The sequence below is a fragment of the Muscardinus avellanarius genome (genome assembly GCF_963383645.1).
Source record: "Muscardinus avellanarius genome assembly, chromosome: 16".
Taxonomy (NCBI): domain Eukaryota; kingdom Metazoa; phylum Chordata; class Mammalia; order Rodentia; family Gliridae; genus Muscardinus; species Muscardinus avellanarius.
Window position 1 is genome coordinate 35766296 of NC_137802.1, and position 26143 is coordinate 35792438.

The following is a 26143-nucleotide window of genomic DNA, read 5'->3' on the forward strand; positions in this document are numbered from 1 at the left end:
TGGAAGTTTGGGCCCAGCTGGGCAGTTTAGTGAGACCCTATCTTTTTTTTTTTTTTTTTTGGTGGTACTGGGGTTCCTGGAAGCCCTTCTACCTCCGGGCTACACTCCCAGACCTATTTTTACATTTTTATTTGGAAACAAGGTCTTCTAAGCCAGCATGCACAGCTGGCTTCAAACCTGCGCGATCCTCCTGTCCCTGCCTCCCAAGCGTGGGGATTACAAGCGTGTGCCACCACGCCGGGCTAGTGAGACCCTATCTTAAAATAAAATTCTAAAAAGGGCTGGGGATGTATTTTAGTGGCAGAGCACTTACCTAGCATATGTGAAGCCCTGGTTTCAATTCTCAGTATATCAAAAGAAAAGGAAAAAAAGAGCTGGGGATGTAGCTCAGTGGAAAGGCACCCCTGAACCCAATCCCCAGTACCACAAAGAAAAAAACATTGGCTACTATTTCAACTCTTTGTTCAGTCTTATCAATTATAAGCACCTAGATACTAAAACATCAGCAAGACAGGTGTGGTGGCTCACGCTTGTAATCCCAGCATTTGGGAAGCTGAGACAGGAGAATCACGGTTTGCAGACAGCCTCAGCTACTTAGTGAGGCCCTTTGCAACTCAGTGAGCCCCTGTTTCAAAATAAAGAACAAAAAATAGGGCTGGGGGTATAGCTCAGAGATAGAATGCCCCTGGATTCTATCCCCAGTACCACAAAATAAATTTTTTAAAATCAGCAATTTTGGGGGGGTATTGGGGATTGAAACTAGAGGCTTTCTATCTCCAAGATATACCCCTAGCCTACCTGGGTGTGGTGGCACACACCTGAAATTCCAGCATTTGGGAGGAGAACTGTGGTTCGTGGCCTCAGCTACTACTTAATGAGGCTGTTTAAAACTCAGTGAGACCCTGTTTCAAAATAAAGACTTGAGCCGGGCATGGTGGCGCACACTTGTAATCCCCGCACTTGGGAGGCTGAGACAGGAGGATTGCACAGGTTCGAAGCCAGCCTCAGCTACTGAGTGAGGCTCTCAGCAACTTAGTGAGACCCTATTTCCAAATAAAATAGAAAATAGGTCTGGGAGTATAGCCCGTAAGTAGAAAGCCTCTAGGTTCCACCCCCAGTACTGCAAAAATACATACATACATACATACATACATACATACATACATACATACATACAAACAAAATAGGGCTGGGGGTGTAGCCCGGAGGTAGAATGCCTTTGGGCTCCATCCCTAGTACTGCAAAAATAAATATAAAAAACATACCCTAGCCTGATTTTATGTCTTATTTAGAAAGAGGGTCTCACTAGGTTGCTGAAAGCCTAGTTAAGTTGCCAAGGCCGGCTTTGAACCTGAGATCCTCTTGTCTCAGCTTCTTAAGTACTGGGATTACAAATGTGCATCACCACACCCAGCTCGGCAAATATGATGATGCCATAAATTCTGATGGAGGAAGGAAATGACCCGTATGGGAGGATTTTAAGATGATTATTTACTACAGAACTGTTTATATCTCCACCTTGGTGATTAAGCATGATGTTCTCCGGCTTCAGGTCTCTGTAGATGATCCCCTTTTGATGTAAATGCCCCAAAGCCATGGAAATTTCTGCCAAGTAAAAGCTGGAAACAAAAATGGTTTAATAAAATTAAAGAGTAATCTACCAAAAGCAGTCTGTATGGAGTAAAATTCCTTGAAAGGAACGGAAATGCATCAAAGACCAAATTAGTGTGGGGAGGAGGAAGCACGGAGGAAAGAGGTGGTGTGGGATGATGTCAAAAGGCATGGGGACATTTATGCTTCAGTCATTTTAGTGAAACTATAAAATGTTCTCAGAACACACTGGTAAAACTGAAAAAATTTCCAGAGTATGCTAAACTGCCACCGATCATGTTCTACACTCTTTGTGGGGATTAGGTCAACAGTCATGAGAGCAAAGTAAGTTCCTCTCTCCCACTCCCATTTTAAAATCCCATAGGAAAAAGGAACTTTGTTATTCTCAGAGATCAAGTCTTGATTTTTAAAGTTACCTTACAACCCGACCCTTAGAAGCCCATTAATCTCTTAGTATAGTTGTCTACTTAGAGAGAGTGATGCCCACAATGCCTGCCCTCCCTCTTGCCATCCAGCCCACAACTGTAAACTGTGTGACTCACAAATATATCTACCTCAAAAGAATAAAGGACTCAATCAACCCTGTCTGGATTCGAAAAGCCCAAGGCACTGCAATACTGGCTGCAGAGCAATCCTGCAGATTACTCCAGGATGGAGAGGGTGTGTCTTGGAGGACTGAGCGGTTCCACAGCCAGCACCACCACAAAACAGCCTCCAACAGAGCTCAGAAGGCCTCCTCCAAAAAGGGGCACTTCATCCCTAAGGCTCTTAAACGCAGCTTCTGTGTTAGAAAACATCTGAAATTAAACAGTGGAATGCAATTGGTAATTAAGGTAGAAAACCATTTAAGTGTTGTTTCCTATTCAGTCCATGTGTAGGATAAACTGATTCACTGTTACCCAATACTGTCACTTAACAAAAGGATGTGCATATTTATAATCTGAAGTAGATGCCATTTTAAAAATAGGAGGGCAGATCTCATCCTGGCTACAAAATCAATCTACAGATGATATATACAGGATTACCACCTCCTTAAGACTGCACCTTGGGAACTGGAAAGTCTAAACAAAAACAGATGATTTCTGATACTTTCCACTGTTCCACACATAAAGTTTCACTGGAGATCCACTCTCACCCACAGCCAATGCAAGCAGCTTACCAATTCAAGGAAAGAAAGTCGCAATGAGAATGGTTCTGTTAGGAACAACTGTATAAAGAGCGGTCCACCCAAAGCCTGGAGGCAAAGGAATGATGTGACCTCCAATAGCTGCCCGGTCCCAAAGCTACTTTTGAGTGACTGGCTCCAGAGGGTTTGACTGAATCACTTGGCTGCCCACGGTGGGAATGGGGCTTTACTTTTCATTATATGAATCATTACCTAAATCCATACAACCACAAAAATTTCACTTACCAGGCAGTGTCTTCCATAAATATTCCCTCTCTTTCTAACTGCATAAATAGTTCTCCTCCTATAAAGAAAAGGAAAACACATTAGGGATCTTACTTCCAGCACACTGTTTTGGTTTTTTTTTTTGGTGGTACTGGGGTTCCTGGAAACCCTTCTACCTCCGGGCTACACTCCCAGACCTATTTTATACTTTTTATTTGAAAACAGGGTCTCAGCACAATCCTCCTGTTTCCACCTCCCAAGCGTGGGGATTACAAGCATGCACCACCATGCCCGGCTCTAGCACACTTCTAATGAGAGAGTTTGTGCTTTCTAACAATTAAAAACATATTCACCCTTAAAAAAAAAAAAAAAAAAAAAAAAAGCTGAGTGTCGTGGCGCACATTTGTAATCCCAGTACTTGGGAGGCTAAGAAAGGAGGATCACAGGTTCATGGCCAGACACCGCTACTTAGTGAGACCCTCCTTCAAAATAAAAAATTAAAGGGAGCTTGGTATGGTGTTGCACACCTGAAACCAGCATTTGGGAGACTGAGATAGGAGGATCGCAGTTCGAGGACAGCCTCAGCTTCTACGTATGGCCCTTCACAATTCAGTGAGACCCTGTTTCAAAATAAAGAATAAAAATATAGGGCTGGGGGTATAGCTAAGAGGTAGAATGCCCTTGGGTTCAATCCCCAGTTTTGCAAATAAACAAACAAATAAATAAATAATAAAAAATCAGGTGTAGTAGAGCATGCCTGAAATCTCAGTACTTGGGAGACTAAGATTTGAGGACATCCTCAGCATCCTAGCAAGACCCTGTTTCAAAACAAAAATAACGCCAGACGTGGTGGTGTACATTTGTAATTCCAGCATTTGGGAGGCTGAGACAGGAGGATCGCAGTTTGAGGACAGTCTCATGTACTTAGCGAGGCCCTTTGCAATTCACTAAGACCCTGTTTCAAAATAAAGAATGAAAAGTAGGGCTGGGGGTATATCTCGGAGGTAGAATGTCCCTGGGTTCCATCCTCGGTACCGAAAAAAAAAAAGAAAAAGAAAAAGATTCCACGAAATAATCTCAGATACCATGAGTCCCCAATGGTGAACAATGATAGTGATAAATGGATAAGTAAAATTTTTTTTGTGGCACTGGGGATGGAATCCAGGATCATTCTACCTCTGAGTTACACCCCCAGCCCTATTTTTTATTTTGTATTTTTGAAACATGGTCTCACTGAGTTACAAAGGACCTCACTAAGTAGCTGAGGCTGTCCGGGAACTGCGATCCTCCTGTCTCAGCCTCCCAAGCGCTGGGATTACAAGTGTGCACCCCACCATGCCAGGCTAAGTAAAAATTTTAAATGAAAAAAGGAAAGCTCTTTATTATACTAGAATGCCAAGTGATAAATGAAAGAGGCATGATGGAACAAGAAAACTCACTTGGCAAAAATCACAGTTAAGAGCTGGGCATGGTGGCACATGCTTGTAACCCCAGCATTTGGGAGGCTGAGACAGAAGAATTGTGGTTCTCGGACAGCCTCAGCTATTTAGTGAGGCCCTTTGCAACCCAGTGAGACCTTATTTCAAAATATAGAAAAAAATAGGGCTAGGGTTGTAACTCAGAGGTAGTATGCTCCTCAAGGTACCCTGAGTTTAATGCCCAGTATCTCACCCCCCCAAAAAAATAGGTGTCATACTGAATATTAAAATTTCTTAAGAGATGATATTTTATTTTTATTTACGTGTGTTTTTTGTTTTTTGTTTTTTTTTTTTTTGCAGGTCTGGGGATGGAACCCAGGGGCATTTGACCTCCAAGCTACACCCCATGCCCTATTTTTTATTCTTTATTTTGAGACAGGGTCTCACTAAGTTGCGGAGGGCCTAAGTACCTGAGGCTGTCTGCGAACCGCGATCCTCCTGTCTCAGCCTTCTGAATGCTAGGATTACAAGCGTGTACCACCACACCCAACTTAAGAGATAATATTTTAAATAATTCCAAAATTTCTCTTTAAAGATAGTAACTGCAGCGGGGCATGGTAGCTCAGGCTTGAAATCCTAGTACTTGGGAGGCTGAGAGGAGGATCACAGATTCACCACCAGCTTTAGCAATTTGTGAGGCCCTAGGCAACTTAGTGAGACACTGTTTCAAAATAAAGAATAAAGCCAGCAGTGTGGTGGTGCATGCTTGTAATCCCAGTACTTGGGAGGCTGAGACAAAAGGACTGCAGGTAAGGACAGCCTCAGCTACTTGGTGAGGCCTTCTGAAACTTAATGAGACTTTGTTCCAAAAGGTGTAGCTTGGAGGTAGAATGCCCCTGGGTTCAACCTCCAGTTCTGGAAAAAAAAAGTAACTGCAAAGGGAAAAAACTGGCATATACCATCTTATACATGTGACCAAAGTAAATATCATTATTAATGGGACAAAGATGTAAATATTGTGCTATCTCCTGACCTGATGTACTGAGACGGATACAATGCAACTTCAATGGCCCTACCAAAATTGTGTAAACTAAATCTAATCCTAAGGAAACATCAGAAAGACCCAGGGCCTATACTTCTTTTTTCCCTTGGTACTAAGGAATTGAACTCAGGGGTGTTCTACCTCTGAGCTACAGCCCATTTTTAATTTTGAAACAGGGTCTGACTAGTTTGCCCAGGCTGGCCTTCAACCTGCAATATCCTACCAAAGTATCCAAAATATGGAATCACAGGCATGTGCCATCATACCCAGCTAGATATTTAGGGTGGTGTTGTTGGTGGTGGTGGTGTTGTTGTTGGTGGTGGTGGTTGGTTGGTGTGTGTGTGTGTGTGTGTGTGTGTGTGTGTGTGTGTGTGTGTGACTGTGACTGCAGAATGAACCAAGGAGCAGTCTACCTTTGAGCTACACCCCAGCCCTATTTTATTATGAAACAGGGCCTCATTACGTTGCAGAGGGCCTCACTAAGTAGCTGAAGCTGGCCATGAATTTGTGATCATCCTGTCTCAACCTCCCAAATACTGAGATTAAAAGCATGCACCACCACACCTGGATGACATTTATTATCTTTATTTTTATTTTTATTTTTTGGGGGGGGTACTGAGGATGGAACCCAGGGGCATTCTACCTCCGAGCTATACCCCAGCCATATATATTCCCTCCCTCCCTCCTTCTCTCCCTCCCTCCCTCCCTGTGGTACTGGGAGTGGAACCCAGAGGTTTTCTACCTCCGGGCTATACTCCCAGCCCTATTTTATATTTTATTTAAAAACAGGGTCTCACTAAGTTGCTAGAGCCTCACTAAGTAGCTGAGGCTGGCTTCGAACCTTCGAGACCCTCCTGTCTCAAGCCTCCCAAACCAGGGGATTAAAAGTATGAGCCACCACACCCAGCTTTTATTTTTTATTTTGAAACAGAGTGTCACTGAGTTGCAAAGGGCCTCACTAAGTAGCTGAGGCTGACTGCAAACCTCAATCCTCCTGTCTCAACCTTCGGAATGCTGAGATTACAAGTATGCACCACTATGCCTGGCAACATTTCAGGATCTTTGTTTTCCTTCAGGTCTGGGGATGGAACCCAGGGACGTTTGACCTCCGAGCTACACCCCCTGCACTATTTTTTATTTTGAAGCAGGGTCTCACTGAGTTGCGGAGGACCTCACTAAGTAGCTGAGGCTGTCCGTGAACCACAATCCTCTGGTCTCGGCCTCTTGAATGCTGAGATTACAAGCGTGATCCACCATGCCCGGCTAACATTCAGTATCTTTTTTTTTTTTTTTTTTTAGTGGTACTGGGGATGGAACCCAGGGGCCTTCTACCTCTGGGCTACACTCCCAGACCTATTTTATATTTTATTTGGAAACAGGGTCTCTTAAGCCAGCTGAGGCTGGCTTCAAACCTGCGCGATCCTCTTGTCTCAGCCTCCCAAGGGGGGGGATTACACGTGTGCGCCACCTCATCCGGCTAACATTCAGTATCTTAAACAATACTTTCAGGTTTTCTTTTTATTTTGGTGGTACTGGGGATTGAACCCAGGGGCATTCTACCTCCAAGCTACACGACCAGCCCTACTTTTTATTCTTTATTTTGAAACAGGGTTTCACTGAGTTGCAAAGGGCCTCACTAAGTAGCTGAGGCTGTCCACGAACTACGATCCTCCTGTCTCAGCCTCCCAAGTGCTGGGATGACAAGTGTGCACCACCACACCCGGCTTTCTTTTCATTTTGGAAAGGACTATTTTAATGGTTTGTTTGAATAATAGTAGCTTATCCCAGCACAAGTTGATGGCCCTGCATCAAGTGGGTGTTATTTTGGTAAATGTTTTATTATGAAGGGATTAAAAAACTTCACCCTCAAAGTTTCCTTCCTATCTGCCTAAACATAAAAACATTTGTTCACATCTGAATTCCTTATTTCAATGTATATTCATCGATTGTAGGATTTGATCACAATGGGCAAAAGCATTTTTTCTATTTGAAAATAAGGCTTTGGTCCAGTTTCTGGAGCAAATGCAATTACACAAAACTATACTAACCACTGAGATACTCAAGGATGAGGTAGAGTTTTCCACCGGTCTGAAAGGCATAAATTAAATCCACAATGAAGGGATGCTTTACTTCCTCCAGAATATTCCGTTCTGCTTTTGTATGAGCTGTATCTTTAGCATTTCTTACAATCATTGCCTAAAAGGAGAGAGATGATCTATAAGAACAGTGAAAATTTTTATTCTATAGTAACAAAAAAATCTAGTTTGTAGCTTTTCTAGAATACCTTCCACTAGAAACTGAGGTGGGCCTAATGAAAGACACTCACTTCCCTTTTTTGTTTTGCTTTGCAGTACTGGGAGCCGAATCCAGAGGGATGGTGTACACTGAGCTACATCCCCAGCCCAGTTTTTTAAGACAAGGTCTCCCCCCTACAGAGCTTTAAGATAACAAATGTGTGTTAAGTCCCTTCCACCCAAAACAAGACAACGTTTCCCTAAGTTGCCAAGGCTGGCCTCCAATTAGGATCCTCCTGCCTCAGTATCCCCAACTGTTGGGAGTAGCAGTGTGCGTCCACCATGTCCAGCTACATTCACTAACACATCTGAACTATGTGATTTTTTCTGCAGTAAATGTGTAAAAGAAAACATAAAAACATTTTCCAAAAGAAAGCTGTAAACAGTTCAAGTTTACTCATCTATTCACTAGCTGTTGACTGTCTACTATATACTCAGCTCTGTGCTAAGAAAGCAGAATGGAGGCGTCCTATCTGAGGCGGCCCAGAGCATCAGGGAAAATGAGGTAAGTCGACGGGGTAGGACAGAGCGTTAGCAGGAACAGGGAGCTGCATCCCACCTGGCAAGAAGCTTATGGAGCTGACAGCGCCTCCGCTGTACCTCAGGAGGTTAGTAAGGTGATATGTGAGAGGCACAAGACATCCCAGTGCAAAAGAGGCAGGACAAGAGAGGAAGTGTTGGGGGAATCTACGAGAGGTTCAGTTGGTAACAAGTAGCTTAAATTAGGCTAGAGAAGTAGGCAGAAGCTGGGAAATAAAGCTTAGGCATCTAGGCAAAGGTGCTGAAATTTCATCTTAGAAACAAGAAGGTTAGGATGAATGACAACAGTAACCTTTGGCATTAAGAAAGGCAGTGTTAGTAGCAATATGGAGTTTTAGGGAAGAAAGAAAACTAATTAGAAGGCTAGTACAGGAAAATAAATAAAAAAGACCTATAACTATAATCCTCACGCTTAGGAGGCTGAGACTGTTGGTTCGAAGCCAACCTCAGCTATTTAGTGAGGCACTCAGCAACTTAGTGAGACCCTGTTTCCAAATTTAAAAAAAATATAAAATAGGTCTGGGAGTATAGTCCGGAGGTAGAAAAGCCCCTGGGTTCCTCAGGCATTGTGGTATGTACCTGTAATCCCAGTACCTGAGAGGCTGAGATAGGACTGCAGCTTTGGAGGTCAGCCTCAGAAACTTGGAAAAAAAGGTTAGGGAAAACCAGGCATGGTGGTGCATGCTGTAATGCCAGTACTTGGGAGGCTGAGACAGGAGGACTGCAGGTTCAAAGACAGCCCCAGCAACTTAGGAAGGCTCTCAGCAACCTAGTGAGACCCTGTTTACAAGTAAGAAATAAAATTGGGCTGGGGGGGGTGGTAATAGCTCAAAGGTAAAATGCCTCTGGCTTCAATTACCAGCACCACACAGACCCAAAAAAAAAAAAAAAAAAAAAAAAAAAGGCTAGGGGGGGAGGAGGCTAAAACAGGAAGATTAGCCGGGTGTGGTGCTGCACGCTTGTAATCCCCGCACTTGGGAGGCTGAGACTGGAGGATCGCACAGGTTCGAAGCCAGCCTCAGCTACTGAGTGAGGCTCTCAGCAACTTAGTGAGACCCTGTTTCCAAATAAAATATAAAAAAGGTCTGGGAGTATAGCCCGGAGGTAGAAAGCTTCTGGGTTCCACCCCCAGTACCACCCAAAAATAAATAAATAAATAAATAACCAGGAAGACGGCAGGTTTGTGGCCAGTTTCAGTCACTTGTGAGGACCTCTGCAACTCCGTGAGACAGTTTCAAAATAAAGACTAAAAAACAGGGCTGGGGGTAGAGCTCAGAAGTAGATTGTCAGCCAGGTGTGGTAGCACACACTTGTAATGCCAGCATTTGGGAGGCTGAGACAAGAGGATCATGGTTCGCAGACAGCCTCAGCTACTTAGTGAGGCCCTTTGCAACTCAGTGAGACCCTGTTTCGAAATAAAAAATAAAAAATAGGGCTGGAGGTAGCTTGAAGGTAGAATGCCCCTGGGTTCCATCCCCAGTACCACACACACACACACACACACACACACAAAAAGAAGTAGAACGCCCCTGGTTCAATACCCAGAGGAAGGAACAAAGGAAACAAAGTATGGAGGGAGGCAGGGGCTAGGAATATAGCTCAGTGGTAGAGAATGTGTGGTGAGCATGCATGAGGCCCTAATTTTAATCTCTATCACAAACAAATAAAAAGTCTGAGGACAGAGGATGGAATGAGAGGGTAGGGTAAGTAAGCAAAGTCACTTAACAGGCAGAAAGAAATGATGGTATGCAAAACATAAAGAGGAAATGACCTCAGAATACATGTTTCTTTCTTTTTTTTTTTTTTTTTTGGTGGCACTTTGGGGATTGAACACAGGGGCAGTCCAACAAGCTATATCTATATCCCTTTTTATTTCAAAACAGGGTCTCACTAAAATGCTGAGAATCTTGCTAAAGTTTCTGAGGCTAGCCTTAAACCTGGTGATTCTCCTGTCTCAGCCTCCCCTCCAGTACTGGGATAACAGGTGTGTACCACCATGACCCAGCTGAGAATCAGAGGTTTCACTAAGACCAGGAAGTTAAAAAGTAAGTGAAAATGCAAATTAATACAATATCGGAAACAGGAAAGTGAAGGAAATGACATTTGATAGTCTCGAACAGGAAGAGGGAGTGTTGGCTAAAAGGAGCAGAGAGGCTAACAGTAAAAGCTGTAAACAGTTGTAGAGAATAAAGAGTTATCAAGGGGCCTCTTAAAATATTGTGGGGAAATCCAGGTGTGGTGACACATGCCTATAATCCCAGTACTTGGGAAACTGAGACAGGAGGCTCGCCCTCAGCTACTTAGTGAGGCCCTCTGCAACTTAGTGAGACCCTGTTTCAAAATAAAGAATAAAAAGTAGGGCTGAGGTACAGCTCAGAGGTAGAATGTCCCTGAGTTCAATACCCAGTATCACCAATATATATATATATATATATATTTTTTTTTTTTTGGGGGGGAGTACTAAAGGTACAAATGAATTAGAGATCATAAATTAGTGTTGGGGATTATGAAACTTTCCCAACAGCAATCTATAGCTTTGTATAATTCTGCTAGTAATTCTCAGTAGCTGAGATACAGAAACAAAGGAGAACAGACAACTGGGTTTATTCAGATTAGGATGTCCCTAAGCATAAAGTTAATGGGGCTAGCAAATGAATAAAACAGCAGATCTTTTTCCTTTTTTTTTTTTTTTTTTTGAGGTACTGGGGATGGAGCCCAGGGGCAGTCTACCTCTGAGCTATACCCCAGGCCCTAATTTATTCTTTATTTTGAAACAGGGTCTCACTGAGTTGCAAAGGGCCTCACTAAGTAGTAGCTGAGGCTGTCCACAAACTGCGATCCTCTTGTCTCATCCACTCAAATGCTGGGATTACAAGCGTGCACCACCACGCCTGGCTTAGATAATTTTTGTGTTTGTGTGTGTGTGTGTGTGTGTGTGTGTGTGTGTGTGTGTGTGTGTATGTGTGTGTGTACATGGTACTGGGTATTGAACCAAAGGGCATTCTATCTCAAAGGTACACCACAGCTCTATTTTTTCTAATTTATTTTTATTTTGAATCAGGGTCTTGCTAGGTAGATGAGCGTCTCACTACTTGCTGAAACTGTCCTCAAATCTGTGATCCTCCCAACTACTGGGATTACAAGATTGCCCAACCACACCTGGCTCATGGCAGATCACTTTTGTAAGTCTAAATTAAAAATAAAATAAGAGTCTAAAAACTGGACATGGAGCCGGGCATAGTGCGCATGCTTGTAATCCCAGCATTTGAGAGGCTGAGACAGGAGGATTCAGATTTGTAGCCAGCCTCAGATACTTAGTGAGCAGACCCTTTGTAACTCAGTGAGACTTTGTTTCAATATAAAAAAATAAAAGCAGGTATGGTGGTGCACACTTATAATCCCTGCATTTGGGAGGCTGAGACAAGGAGCATTATGGTTTGTGGACAGCCTCAGCTACTCAGTGAGGCCCTCTGCAACTCAGTGAGACCCTGTTTCACAATAAAGAATAAAAAAATAGGGCTGGGGGTGTAGCTCAGAGGTAGAATACGCCTGGGTTTTAATCCCAATACTGCAAAACAAACAAACAAACAAACAAACAAACAAACAAACAAACGGCTGGAGGTGTAGCTTGAAGGTAGAATGCCCCTGGGTTCCATTCCCAGTACCTCAAAAATAATTAATAAATAAATAAATAAATAAATAAATAAATAAAATACTAGACATGGATAAGTTGAAATAATCAAAGACTTAAAAGGCTGGTATACAGTACCTGGGAGGCTGAGACAGGAGGATCTCAGGTCCAAGGACAGCCTTAGCAATTAGTGAAACTCTCATGAACCTAGTGAGACCCTGTTTAAAAATAAAAATAAAATAGGACTAGAAGCCGAGCGCTTGGGAGGCTGAGACAGGAGGATCGTGGCTGAGACAGGAGGATCATGCAGGTTCAAAGCCAGCCTCAGCTACTTAGTGAGGCTCTCAGCAACTTAGTGAGACTCTATTTCCAAATAAATATAAAATAGATCTGGGCGTGTAGTCCAGATGTAGAAGGCCTCTACGTTCGATCCCCAGTACCACCAAAAAAAGAACTGGAGGTGTAGTTCAGAGGTAGAATGCCCCAGGGTTCAATCTCCAATACAAAAAAAAAAAGGCTAGTACATTGATTACTTATTCAATAAGAAGACAGTAAAGACAACATCAAGACATGAGTTGAATGGGGAGGGGGGAATTAACTAGGTATTCAAGCGTTTTCTTTTTGGGAGGAGAGAGGAAACTAGAGAACTAAGGATTAAACCTAAGGCCCCTGGTACATGCTAGGCAAATCCTCTATTACTGAGCTATATCTCCAGCCTAGTATTCTTGTTTCCATAAATTTAAAAAAAAGGTTTGAGATGGTAGATAAAGAAAAACAGAGAGAGGTAAAGGCTTAAATCTCAAAGAAAAAAGAGTTTTTCTGAGCACAGTGGTATGGAATACCCATAATTCCAATTCTTGAGCGGCTTAGAAGGATCAAAGGTTTGAGAGCATCCTGAACAGCTTTAATTAGACTCTTTTCAAAGCAAAAAATAAAATAGGGTTGGGGGTATAGCTCAGAGTTAGAAAGCCCTGGATTCAACTGTAAGAAGAGAAGGAGAGGAGGGGGGAGGAGGACAAGAAGCAGGAGAGGAAGAAGAGAAGGAAGAGGAAGAGAAGCAGGAGAGGAGGAGGAAGAAGAGGAAGAGGAGGAAGAGGAGGGGAGGAGGAGGAATGGTTTTGACCAAAGATGAGTAATTTTAAAGATAAAATGTGGGCTCAGTGGTATATCATTTGCCTAAAATTCACCAAGTCTTGGGTTTGATCCCCAGCACCAGAAGAAGAAAAAAAGTGTAAATTCTTTCTTTCTTTGAATTATGCAGTTAAATAAAGTGAAGAGAAACTACATTTATCTCAAATAAAAAATCCTAGTATATAAAAAAATTACTGGCATATAGAAGGTTCTCAACTGGGTCAACAACAGATGGAATGGAAGAAGTGGAGCCAGTCTTACAAACCACGGACCTGTGGACAAAGGTTCTAAAGTTTAAAAGGAAAGTCAAAGAACGCCTGCATTTTAGTATTTTGCTTCGAGTATATTTTTGTTCAACTGCTAGGGCAGAGACATGACTGTTGATCATTTTTTTTTTCTCAACATTCCACCATGAGCATATACCCACGCGGTACTATATCTTATGAGGAGTAAATAATCTGACAATGCAGACAAAATGTCCAGATGCAAACAACAAGTTTACTTGATATAACTGGAAATCTGGTTCTACTCTATTTCTACCTTTAAGGCTGGGAAGAGATATGCTCTTACAATATACTCAGCTTAGAGGGATTAGTCATCTCTGCCTCAAGGATAATAAAATCAGAAGGTGGGGGAAGCCCCTCAAGCCAGGCATAGTGGTGCATGCTCATAATTACAGTAGTTGGGAGGCTGAGACAGGAGAATCACAGGTTCAAGGACAGCCTCAGTAAATTGCGAGACTCTCATCAACCTAGTGAGAACATATTTCCAAACAAACAAACAAAAAAACCACATAGGGCTGGGTGTAGCTTGGAGGTAGAAACCCTCTATGTTCTATTCCCAGTACCACCAAAAAAAAAAAAAAACTCATAAATTTTCTATAGTCATCTAATCTAGAGATTTAGGAATATTAGGAATGAAAACTCTGGACTTAACAGTAACTGCTTCACTTTCATTACTTAAGCTGTGAGCCTGTTTTCAAGAACAGCAAGGAAGGAGACAGTAGCTGATCCTCTAGCAAGGCTTAGGGAAAGACCCCACAGGTGGGAAGGAATGAAAACCAAGCAAAAGGAGAGGTGATCAGCCTGGGCTTTAAGTACCTGGTCTTAAATAGGAGGTCTGACACTGAGCAATAATTAAGACTTTCCAGCCAGGTACAGTGGGACCTGCCTGTGATTTGGGAGGCTGAGACAGGAGGATCACAGATTCAAGGCCAGCCTCAGCAACTTAGTGAACCTCTCAACAACCTAGCAAGATTTTGTTTCAAAGCAAAAAGTAAAATAGGGCTCAGTGTGGGGCTCAGAGGTAGAAATGCCCCTGGGTTGAATCTCTAGTATTAAAAAAAATTTTTTTTCAATATGCCACTCTCACCCACCATTGGTGTAAAAAACCCAATACACCCTTCTTTTCACTGAACATACTTTTACCAGAAACATATTTCACTTAACGTATAATTATGACTAATATAGGAAGCCCTGATTATCAGGTATGAATAAGTAATAAAAAAAATAGATTAAACTCAACCAGTACTTCTTTCAGCATTCTGGAGCATACATTATTATACTGTTTTCAGTTCTGTACCTAACATGTTTTACAGACTAAAAACATTACACTCAAATAACCCCAATATAAAATCCATCAAATATTAATCCCATTTTACTAGAGCAGTAATTAATGTTGAAAATAAAGATGGGGCTTCTTTCAAACCATCACAAATAAAGTTGCGATCATAATATAGAGGGATAGAGGAAGACATCACCTTTTTAAGCACCTTCATGGCGAATATTTTCCCAGTATTTGCTCCTGTTACTTTTCGTACTTGAAAAACCTAGATAAAAAAATAAGAGTGTGTGTGTTATTAAAAGCCAAGCTATGTGGGTCATACTACCTTAATCTCTATTTTTAAAAATCAAATGAGACATTAGTTTATACTATAAAACCTAGCACCATGAAGGACTATGTGCAAAAATGATTAGAAGAACCAGGCAGGACGGCGCGCGCTTGTCATCCCCGCGCTTGGGAGGCGGAGACAGGAGGATCGCGCAGGTTCGAAGCCAGCCCCGCGCGCTGGCTTAAGAGACCCTGTTTCCAAATAAAAGATATAAAATAGGTCTGGGAGTGTAGCCCGGAGGTAGAAGGGCTTCCAGGAACCCCAGTACCACCAAAAAAAAAAAAAAGAATAAGGATAAGGTAGGGGTGGGTATAGCTCAGATGTAGAATGCCCCTGGGTTCGATCCTCAGGACAGAAAAAAAAGAATAGATCACATTTTTTTGTTGTTGTTTTCTTTTTTTTTCTTTGGTACTGGGGAACACACACACACACACACACCCCAATGGCATTCTACCTCTAAGTTACACCTCCAGCCCTTTTTATTTTAAAAAAAAAAAGGGTCTCGATAAGTTGCTGAGGCTGGCTGCAAACCTGTGATCCTATTGTCTCAGCCTCCCAAATTTTAAGATTAGTGAAATCTGTTTAATATGGGACTTTCCTGTTTGGTCCGCAGCCACCTGGTGGCAATGATGAAAAATGACCATCTAATGATGAGCACACATAAAATCCTAGTCTATTTAGGACACGGGCATGGTGGCGCACACTTGTAATCTCAGCATTCGAAAGGCTGAGACTGGAGGAACGTGGTTCGCGGACAGCCTCAGGTACTTAGTGAGGCCCTTGGCAACTCAGTGAGACTCCGTTTCAAAAAATAAAGAAGGCAAGGCATGGTGGCGCACGCTTGTAATCCCAGCATTTGGGCTGATGAAACAGGAGAATCATGGTTTGTGGACAGCCTCAGCTACTCAGGCCCTTTGCAACTCAGTGAGACCTGGTTTCAAAATAAAGAGTAAAAATAGGGCTGAGAGTATAGCTTGGAGGTAGAATGCCCCTGGGTTCTATCCCCAATACCGCAAAAAAATAAATAAATAAAAAATTAAAAATAGGGCTGGGAGTGTCACTCAGAGGTAGACTGTCCCTAAGTGCCATCCCCAATACCTAAAAAAAAAAAGAAAAAAAAAGAAAAAGAAAAAGGGTTGCCTGGCGTGGTGGTGCATGCTTGTAATCCCAGTGCTTGGGAGGCTGACACAGGAGGATCGCACAGGTTTGAAGCCAGCCTCAACTTCTTAGTGAGGCTCTCAGCAACTTAGTGAGACCCTGTTTCCAAATAAAATATGAGCCAGGCATGGTGGCACATACTTGTAATCCCAGTATTTGGGAGGCTGAGACCGGAGGACTGTGGTTCACGGACAGCCTCAGCTACTTAGTGAGGCCCTCTGCAACTCAGTGAGACCCTGCTTCAAAATAAAGAATAAAAAATTGGGCAGGGGGTGTAGCTCGGAGGTCAAATGCCTCTGGGTTCCCCAGACCCGCAAAAAAAAAAAAAAAAAAAAAAAAAATTATATATATAATAGGTCTGGGAGTATAGCCCAGAGGTAGAAAGCCCCTGGGTTCCACCCCAAGTACCACACACAAGAAAAAGGGGCTGAGGGTGTATCTCAGAGGTAAAATACTACACAAATTTATTACAAAGGTGCCATTGTACTTGCTTCACATAAGACTATTTAGCTGGGCGTGGTAGCACACACTTGTAATCCCAGTACTTGGGAGGCTGAGACAGGAGTCTCAGCTACTTAAGTGAGGCCCTCCACAACTTAGTGAGACCCTGTTTCAAAATACAGAATAAAAGCCAGATGTGATGGCACATACTTGTAATCCCAGCATTGGGGAGGCTGAGACAGGAGGATCACAGTTTGCAGACAGACTCAGCTACCTGGTGAGGTCCTTTGCAACTCAGTGAGACCCTGTTTCAAAATAAAGAATAAAAAATAGGACTAGGGGGTGTAGCGCGGAGGTAGAATGCCCCAAGGTTCCATCCCCAGTACCGCAAAGAAAAAGAATAAAAATATAGGGATGAGAGCATAGCTCAGAGACAGAATGCCCCTGCATTCAACCCCCAGTTCCACACACACAAACAAAAGAAATTTACTAATACTAATAGTTGATAGGAAATTAGCATTTACCCATTCCATTAAATATGGCTAGTGATAATACATTTTCTTTCTTGCTTGCTTGCTTTTTTTGGTGTGTGTGGTACTGGAGATTGAACCCAGGGGAATTCTACCTCTGAGCTACACCTCCAGCCCAATTTTATTCTTCTATTTTGAAACAGGTCTAAGTTGCAGAGGGCCTCATTAAGTTGCTGAGGCTGGCTGTGAACTTGCGATCCTCCTGCCACTCTATCTGGCTGTGACAATACATTTTCATGCAACAGATAAATTTGTGGGATTCAAAGTGTACATGCTAAACATTCAGGATGATGAAAACATATTATAAACTGTCCTTAAACTTAGGAATAAACTACAAATGTCACACTTTGCAAAAATTAACACTATCAATGGGAGGCTGGGACAGGAGGATCACATGGGTTCGAAGCCAGCCTCAGCTCCTTAGTGAGGCTCTCAGCAACTTAGTGAGACCCTGTTTCCAAATAAAGTATAAAATAGGTCTGGGAGTATAGCCCAGAGGTAGAAAGCCCCTGGGTTCCATCCCCAGTACCACAAAATAATAATAATAATAATAATTATTATTGTTGTTGTTGTTGTTTTGTTGTTGTTGTTGTTGTTATTATTATTATTATTATCATTATTATTATTATTATATCCAGTAGTATAAATATTTTTTGAGGGGGTGGTTGTGGTGGTACCGGTGGTAGAACCCAGGGGCCTCCCAACTTTGAGCTATAATCCCAGCCCTATTTTGTGTGTCTGTGTGTGTGTGTGTGTTTTTGTAGTACTGGAGATGGAACCCAGGGGCATTCTACCTCCGAGCTGCACCTCCAGCCCTATTTTTATTCTTTTTTTTTTTCAGTACTGGGGATGGAACCCAGGGGCATTCGACCTCTGAGCAACAGTGACACCTTCAGCCCTAATTTTTATTCTTTTTTTTTCTTTTGGTGGTACTGGAGATGGAACCCAGGGGCCTTCTACCTCTGGCTACATTCCCAGACATATTTTATATCTTTATTTGGAAACAGGGTCTCTTAAACAAGCGAGGCTGGCTTTGAACCTGCGCAATCCTCCTGTCTCCGCTTCCCAAGCGTGGGGATTACAAGCGTGCGCCACCACGCCCGGCTATTCTTTCTTTCTTTATTTTTTGGTGGTACTGGGGTTCCTGGAAGCCCTTCTACCTCTGGGCTGGGCTACACTTCCAGACCTATTTTATACTTTTTTATTTGGAAAAAGGGTCTCTTAAACCAGTGAGGATGGCTTCGAACCTGCACGATCTTCCTGTCTCCCAAGCGCGGGCCTCACTAAGTAGCTGAGGCTGTCCAAGAATCACAATCCTCCAGTCTCAGCCTCCTGAATGCTGGGTTTACAAGCATGCACCACCACGCCCAGCATGTTTTTTTGTTGTTGTTGTTGTTTGTTTTTTTGAGAACCTCACTAAGTTGCTAAGGCTGACTTTGAACCTGTGATCCTCCTGTCTCAGATTCCCAAGTACTGGGATTACAGGTGCACCCAGCTCATAAACTGTTTTTAAACTTAAGCCTAACTTCTGTAATAACAGACCTGGCACAGTGCTTATTAATTTACTTAGCACATGCTGACTGAGTTTGGAATGTGTAACCCAGAGACATTCTAACTCTGAGCTACATCCCCCAACCCAATTTTATTTCTTACTTGGAAAGAAGGTCTTGCTAGTTCAATAAGAGTCTCACTACTTGCTGAAGGTGTCCTCAAACCTTGCAAACCTTGGATCCTCCTGTCTCAGCCTCCCAAGTACAGGGATTACAGGCATGCGCTATCACGCCCAGATGCTGATTAGAGTTATTGTGTGCCGGATTTGTATATACGTGGTAGTAGGAAGAGGAAGGAAAAGTGTACTATTTCATTCCTTTAAATCATGTCATATCCTTCCCTGATGGCTAAGCAAAGACTGACGATGACTGCTGCAGCCAGGGCATAGAAATCAATCTACTCAAGATAGACAGTAGCTCCCATTTAAAAAATACTTCCTACCTTTCCATAGCCCCCTTTACCAAGTACCCGAAGTAGCTCAAAACATTCTGGTCTGATTTTTTCTGGCCCTCTGTTCACACTAGTTTCTGATATTTCAAATTTCTCACAATGTTCCATGCCACTGGGAAGAAAAGCAAAACCAAAAGTAAATTTTAAAAAGTTAAATTATTGTCAGCACAGTTAGAAAGGAGAAAGAGAAATGGAATTCAATTAAGTAAAAGGAAAAAAGTACATAACAGTGAATTTAGTACCTGTGCTCTACATAAACTGACGATGCAATGGCAGGACGGGTCAAATTAGTGTGGCTCTAACCGTTTATCTGCTGTTCACACAAAGGATACTCATTTGTTTCATAAGCATCAATCACCCCTAAACTTAACCAAACTAAGGGAAATTAGAAAAAGTTTATTAAAATAACATGGGAAAAAAGTTTTCTAGTTATTCAAAACATCATGAAGCCAGGCGTGGTGGCGCATGCTTGTAATCTCAGCATTTTAGTGAGGCCCTCCGCAACTTAGTGAAACCCTGTTTCAAATTAAAGAATACAAAACAGGGCAGGAGGAGTAGCTTGGAGGTCGAATGCCCCTGGGTTCCATCACCAGACCCACACACACAAAAAAAGTCATGATATTAGGTATTAGCCAACAAATCATTTGGTAATTCTGGCAGAAAATCTAGGATCTTTAAAAAAAGAGTCAATTAGTTCATCTTTATCCTACAAAAAATCTTGCTAATAAAACTGATCCATGCAGCCGGGCGTAGTGGCGCACGCTTGTCATCCCAGCATTCAGGAGGCTGAGACCGGAGGATCGCGGTTCATGGACAGCCTCAGCTACTTAGTGAGGCCCTCTGCAACTCAGTGAGACCCGGTTTCAAAATAAAAAATGAAAAACAGGGCAGGGGTGTAGCTCGGAGGTCAAATGCCCCTGGGTTCCATCCCCAGACCCGCAAAAAAAAAAACAAAACTGATCCATGCATCTTCCTATGTCTGGCTTTCTAAGTTATAAGCTTCATTTAAAGACTCCAAAAGGGCTGGGAAAGTAGCTCAGCGGTAAAAAGCACTTGCCCAGCATGCATGAAGCCCTGGGTTTAATTCCCCATACCACAAAAGTAAGTAAAAAATAAATAAATAAAAGCTGGGTGTGGTGGCTCACGGCTGTAATCCCAGCATTCAGGAGGCTGAGACCTGAGGATCGCGGTTCGCGGACAGCCTCAGCTACTTAGGCCCTCTGCAACTCAAGAATAAAAAACAGGGCAGGGGGTGTAGGTTGGAGGTCAAATGCCCCTGGGTTCCATCCCCAGACCCACTAAATAAATAAATAAATACTCCAAAAGAGATGATTTCATCTAAGCGCTTCCTGTAGGAGTGAGCTATGAGTGCTCTATGCTCTAAGTCTTCTCCTACACCAAGGCTTTTTACCTGAGGTTAGGGTACTGGGGATTAATCACCATACTCACCTAACACATCTTGTTTAAAATGATTTAAGAATCTCTATTTAAATGATATATTAAAGCAAAACTAGAAGCATTTGACTTTTGGGGCATGTCTACAAAATTTTCAGTAAAAAAAAAAAAAAAAAAAAAGGTTAGAAATATAGTTCTCTATATTATAGAAGTAAAAATTCCTAACCAACTCAGACTCATATTCAGCATACTCTGAATTTTAATGAATCTATTTCTCAAAAATATATATACATAACATAGAAACTTTGGATATTATTATATTGGTCAGATTTTAGTGCCAAACTAAATAAATAAAGTCTATAAATGTGACTAAAGATATTTAAGAACAAGTTACTGGAATCACTTGATGGGCAGGAACGGAAGCTAGTATAACCTACTTGAAAGAAAGCACAATGAAAAGCTTTTCATATAAACTTACAGTTCATATGGTCCAACTCCCCCATGGTCCATGCTTTCATTTAACTGACCCTGAAAAATATGTTAAAGTTTTAGAAATAATCTCATAAAAATAAAAGTTATACATTTAATGTTTTATAACTGAAAAAGAATGAATTAAATAAGCCAGCTTAAAATTTTTCTGTACTTTAATAATAGGCAAATATGATGATGGAGAAAATAAAGCACACAAACAATACAATGGGAATTTCAATGTTTTTTCAATTTTACTTTCATATGACAACTATAGAGGGTACTCATTCATGATTCAAAAATCTCATTTATCAAAAATATTTTTTGAAATTTAAGGCATTCCAGCTCGGCGTGGTGGCGCACGCTTGTAATCCCCACGCTTGGGAGGCGGAGACAGGAGGATCGTGCAGGTTCGGAGCCAGCTGTGCTGGCTTAAGAGACCCTGTTTCCAAATAAAAAAAGTATAAAAATAGGTCTGGGAGTGTAACCCGGAGGTAGAAGGGTTTCCAGGAACCCCAGTACCACCAAAAAAAAAAAAAAAAAAAAAGAAAGAAAGAAATCTGAGGCATTCCATTTTGATCTTTTTTTTCAGTACTGAGGATTTAAGGACCCAGGGGCATTCTACCTCTGAGCTATATTCCCAACCCTATTTTTATTTTTTATTTTTAAACAGGGTTTCATTAAGCTGCAGAGGACCTAGGTAGCTGAGGCTGTCCACGAACCACGATCTTCCTGTCTCAGCTTCCCAAATGCTGAGATTACATTCGTGTGCCACCAGGCCCAGACATTTTGAATTATTAAATCAATTTACTCATACAACATGCTATTCTGATATACTTCTCTTAGCTAGACTGACATATAATAAACTAAGCCTAAATTTTTAAACTAAGCCAAGATATTACTGTACAATGGAGCTAGTCGAGGCAAAATAATTAAGAAACACTCAAATAACTGGGAACTGTGCTAGCCAATTATTTATTCAGACCACAGAATAAATGAGTGAAAATTTAATTAACCTTCTATGCACTAGCAATGAACTATCCAAAAATGAAATCATAACATCATTCACAATAGCATCAATAAAAACAACTTAGATAAAAATTGAGAAAGTAAGACTTGTACACTGAAAACTATAAAACAATCTTGAAAAAGAAACGTACAGATCTAAATGACTGGAGAGGCATTCCATGTTTACAGATAAAAGACTAACGTTGTCAAGATGGCAATGATAACAAAATGAGTTTACAGACTCAACTGAGTCCTAGCAAAATCTCAAGTTCCTTTACTTGCAAAAATTGACAAGCTGAGCCTAAAACTCACATAGAAAAGCAAAGGACCCCAAACAGCCACTATAATTATAAAAAAAAAGAACAATGTCGGGGAACTGGCATGTCCCAATTACAAAACTTAATACATAGCTATAACAAGTCAGTGTAATACCGGCCAAGGACAGATATGTAGATCAATGGAATAGAACTGAGAACTCAGAAATAAAACCTAACATTTACAGCCTCTGATTTTGACAGAAATGCTAGTAGAAAAGGGAGAACCTCTGAATAAATGGTACTGAGACAACTGGCTATCCACATACAAAAAAATTACACTGCATCTTGACTTTACAACATACATAAAAATTAACTCATAATAGATCAAAGACTTCAAAAATAAAGACTAAAACTATTAGAATAAACACAGAAAGAGAGTAAAGCTTCATGATCTTGGGGTAGGTAATGATTTCTTACCTGTGCTTATTGGCAACTGATGGAACGTGTATATACCCCTAACTTGTGTGTGTGTGTGTGTGTGTGTGTGTGTACACATGCATTTTATTACTGAGAATTGAGCTCACAGACATTCCATCTTTGAGCTACACCTTCAGACCTATTTTACTTATTTATTTTGCAGTACTGGGGTTGAGTCCAGTGGAATTCTACCTCTGAGCTATACCCCCAGCTCTATTTTATTTTTTATTTTGAAACAAGGTCTCATTAAATTATGGAGGGCCTAAGTAACTGAGTATTGATCCTCCTTGTCTCAGCCTCCCAAGTACTGGGATTACACACGTCAGGCTTTTTTATTTTTTATTTTTTTATTTTTTTTGGTGGTACTGGGGTTCCTGGAAGCCCTTCTACCTCTGGGCTACACTCCCAAACCTATTTTATATTTTTATTTGGAAACAGGGTCTCCTAAGCCAGCGCGCGCGTGGCTGGCTTCAAACCAGCACAATCCTCCTGTCTCCACCTTCCAAGCGCAGGGATTCCAAGCGTGCGCCACCACGCCCGGCAGGCTTTTTTATTTTTTAACAGAGTCTCACTAAGTTACTGAAGGTGTCCTCAAACCTGCAATCCTCCTATCTCAGCCTCCCAAGTACTGGGATTATAGGCATGCACCATCACACCAAGCATAGGTAATGATTTCTTAGACATACCACCAAAAGCACCAACTACTAAAGAAAAATAATCAGGCTTGGTGACAAATACCTGTAATTCCAGTACTTGGGAAGATAAGGTAAGAGAATTGCAGGTTTAATGACAGCCTCAGCAAGTAGTGAAATTCTCAGCAACTAGCAAGACCCTGTTTCAAAATAAAAATAAAGGTGTGCTGAAGGTGTAACTTGGAGATAGACTACCCCTAAATCCCTAATACCTCCCAAAAAATTAAAAAAGAAAAACCGATCAATTGGACTTAGAGAAAATTTAAAATTTTGGCGTTCAAAGACACCATCAAGAAAGTGAAAACACTGGTGCATGCCTGGAATTCCAATATTTGGAAAGCTGAGACATGAGAATTGCAGCAAGTTCAAGGCCAGCCTCAACAATTTAGTAAGGTCCTCAACAGGTTAGACCCTGTTACAAAACTTAAAAAAAAAAAGGGCTGAGGATATAGCTCAGAAGTAGAATGCCCTCTCAATCCCAAGTACCACACACATATATGAAAAGAATCTGGAGGATGTAGCACATACCTGCAATTCTAGCTACTGGGAAGGCTAAGGTAGGAGAAACAAAAGTTCAAAGCCAGCCTGTATCACTTACCAAGTCCTTGTTTCAAAAAAAGCAAGGGATGGAGGGTGCCTGGGTTGTAGTTCAGTGATAGATCACCACTGGGTTGAATTCCCAGTAATACACACACACACACACACACACACACACACACACACACACACACTCACACTGAAAAGAAAACCTACAGGACAAGAATATATTAAAAATTACTATAGCCGGGTGTGGTAGCACACACTTGTAATCCCAGTACTTGAGAGGCTGAAACAGGGTTGTAGGATCACAGCCAGTCTCAGCTACTTAGTGAGGCCCTCCAGAACTTAGTGAGATCCTGTTTCAAAATAAAGAATAAAAAAAAAGAGCAGGGGTGTCGCTCGAAAGTAGACTACCTCTGGGTTCAATCTCCAGTACCACAAGGAAAAAAATTGCTATAGTTGGGCATGGTGGCGTACACCAGTAATCCAATTTCTTAGGAAGACAGGAGGATCATGGTTTGCAGACAGCCTTGGCTACTTAGTGAGGCCCTCCACAACTTAGTGAGACCCTGTTTCAAAACAAAGAATAAAAAATAAGACAGGGGCTGTAGCTTGGAGGTCGAATGCCCCTGGGTTCCATCCCCAGACCCCCCCCCCAAAAAAATAGGGCTGGGGGTGCAGCTTAGAGTTAGAATGCCCCTGGGTTCCATCCTCAGCACCGCACAAAAATAAAAAAAAAAAAAAAAAAAGCTACAAACTGTGTAATTCCATTTTTCCCCACTGTGGTACTAGGGATTGAACCCAGAGACATTTTATCTCTGAGCTATACTCCCAGCCCTTTTTATCAATTTTTATTTTTTGAAGTACTAGAGGTTGAACCCAGAGAAATTCTGCCTCTGAGCAACCCCCACCACTCTTTTTAATCATTTTTATTTTTCTGTGGCACTGGGAGGTTGAACCTAAAGCATTCTACCTCCAAGCTATACCCTCGGCCTTATTTTATTCTTTATTTTAAAACAGGGTCTCACTAAATTGCAGAGAGTCTCCCAAGTAGCTGAGGCTGGCCACAAACCTCGATTCTCTTGTTTCAGCCTCCCAAGTACTGGGATTACAAGTATGTACCACCATACATACAGCCAGTCATTACTTGCTCCTGGTGTGAACAAATCAGGATGACATGTAGCACCAGAATATATGTTTCATGATTAGACTGAGGAAGATGGGTGGGCCACTATCAAAAGGGAAAAAGAATTCTAACAGTCTCAATTGGATAAGGTTTTCGCTGGGGGTGATGGGATGGTTATGGTTACTGTTTCTTTGGTCTCTGATGCTCGACTTAATGATCTGTGATGGCTTTTACTTTAAAAACAAAAGACTAACGTCTTTTAGATGTGATAAAACTGGTATTACATAATTGGTTTTCTTTAGTGTTAGTTTTATTTAATTTTAAATTAAAGACCACAGAGCAGTTAACACTGAGCCAAGACTTTGAAGCCACTCCACAAGGTATGTCCTGTGGCAATGTTTCATTTCCAGAGCTGGCCAGGCCTGTAGTACCACCTGCATCTGTGCTGGGAACTTCCTACCCTTACCTCTAGAGCAGAGAGGTACAATTCTTTTCTGCTACTCACTGTTTCCCTTATAAGAGTCTCAAGCCAGAAAAATCAAGCTAACATTATATAATATATACTGTGTACATTTACGAACATATCAGTCACTAAACCAAACATGAGAAGGAGGGAGGGGGAAGGATATGGGGTGGGAAATGGGGAAGAGCTAAATGAGTGATATGTGCATGTATGCCTCCTCTACCATCTTGTACCCCATTAAGATGTATGACTACAGTGCACCAATAAAATAATTAATTTAAAATATATAATATATTGACAATATTCTTTCACAAGAAATTCTTCAGTTCTTCTGCTGCCTTAAACTTTGATGATTCATCCAATATTTTTCTGTGTCCCACTACACTGACACAGTGGAATCCTACTTATCTAAGGTACTCTATAAGATACACTGTTTCAAACTAGCCCACCAGAACCACTATTTGCAAAGTTTTAAGTAAAAAATGTATACAATTTAATATGCTTGAAGTCTCAGTAAAAGAGTACATTTTACAAAAATGTCAATAAATTATCCTTAATCCAGATATTCATTAAATCAATTATTCCTGGCTGGGGCAGAGCTCAGTGGTAAAGCATTTGCCTACTATAAGCCTGGCTATG

At 41.6% G+C, this 26143-nt stretch overlaps 1 protein-coding gene across 5 annotated transcripts in view; it reads right to left on the bottom strand.

Moving 5' to 3' along the window:
• Positions 1 to 26143, bottom strand: part of RPS6KB1 (ribosomal protein S6 kinase B1) — a gene marked incomplete at both ends in the record, with an annotated part of 48354 nt that overhangs the window by 13342 nt on the left and 8869 nt on the right. For 2 of the 5 annotated variants that reach the window (XM_080712501.1, XM_080712499.1), the window contains 6 exons: positions 1519 to 1619; positions 3023 to 3080; positions 7510 to 7657; positions 14817 to 14885; positions 19070 to 19190; positions 20952 to 21001. In XM_080712501.1, coding sequence (XP_080568627.1) covers positions 1519 to 1619; positions 3023 to 3080; positions 7510 to 7657; positions 14817 to 14885; positions 19070 to 19190; positions 20952 to 21001 — 547 coding nt within the window. Of the gene's footprint in view, positions 1 to 1518; positions 1620 to 2407; positions 2409 to 3022; positions 3081 to 7509; positions 7658 to 14816; positions 14886 to 19069; positions 19191 to 20951; positions 21002 to 26143 lie in introns of those variants that run through there. The other 3 variants (XM_080712503.1, XM_080712500.1, XM_080712502.1) reach the window with 3 other exon arrangements.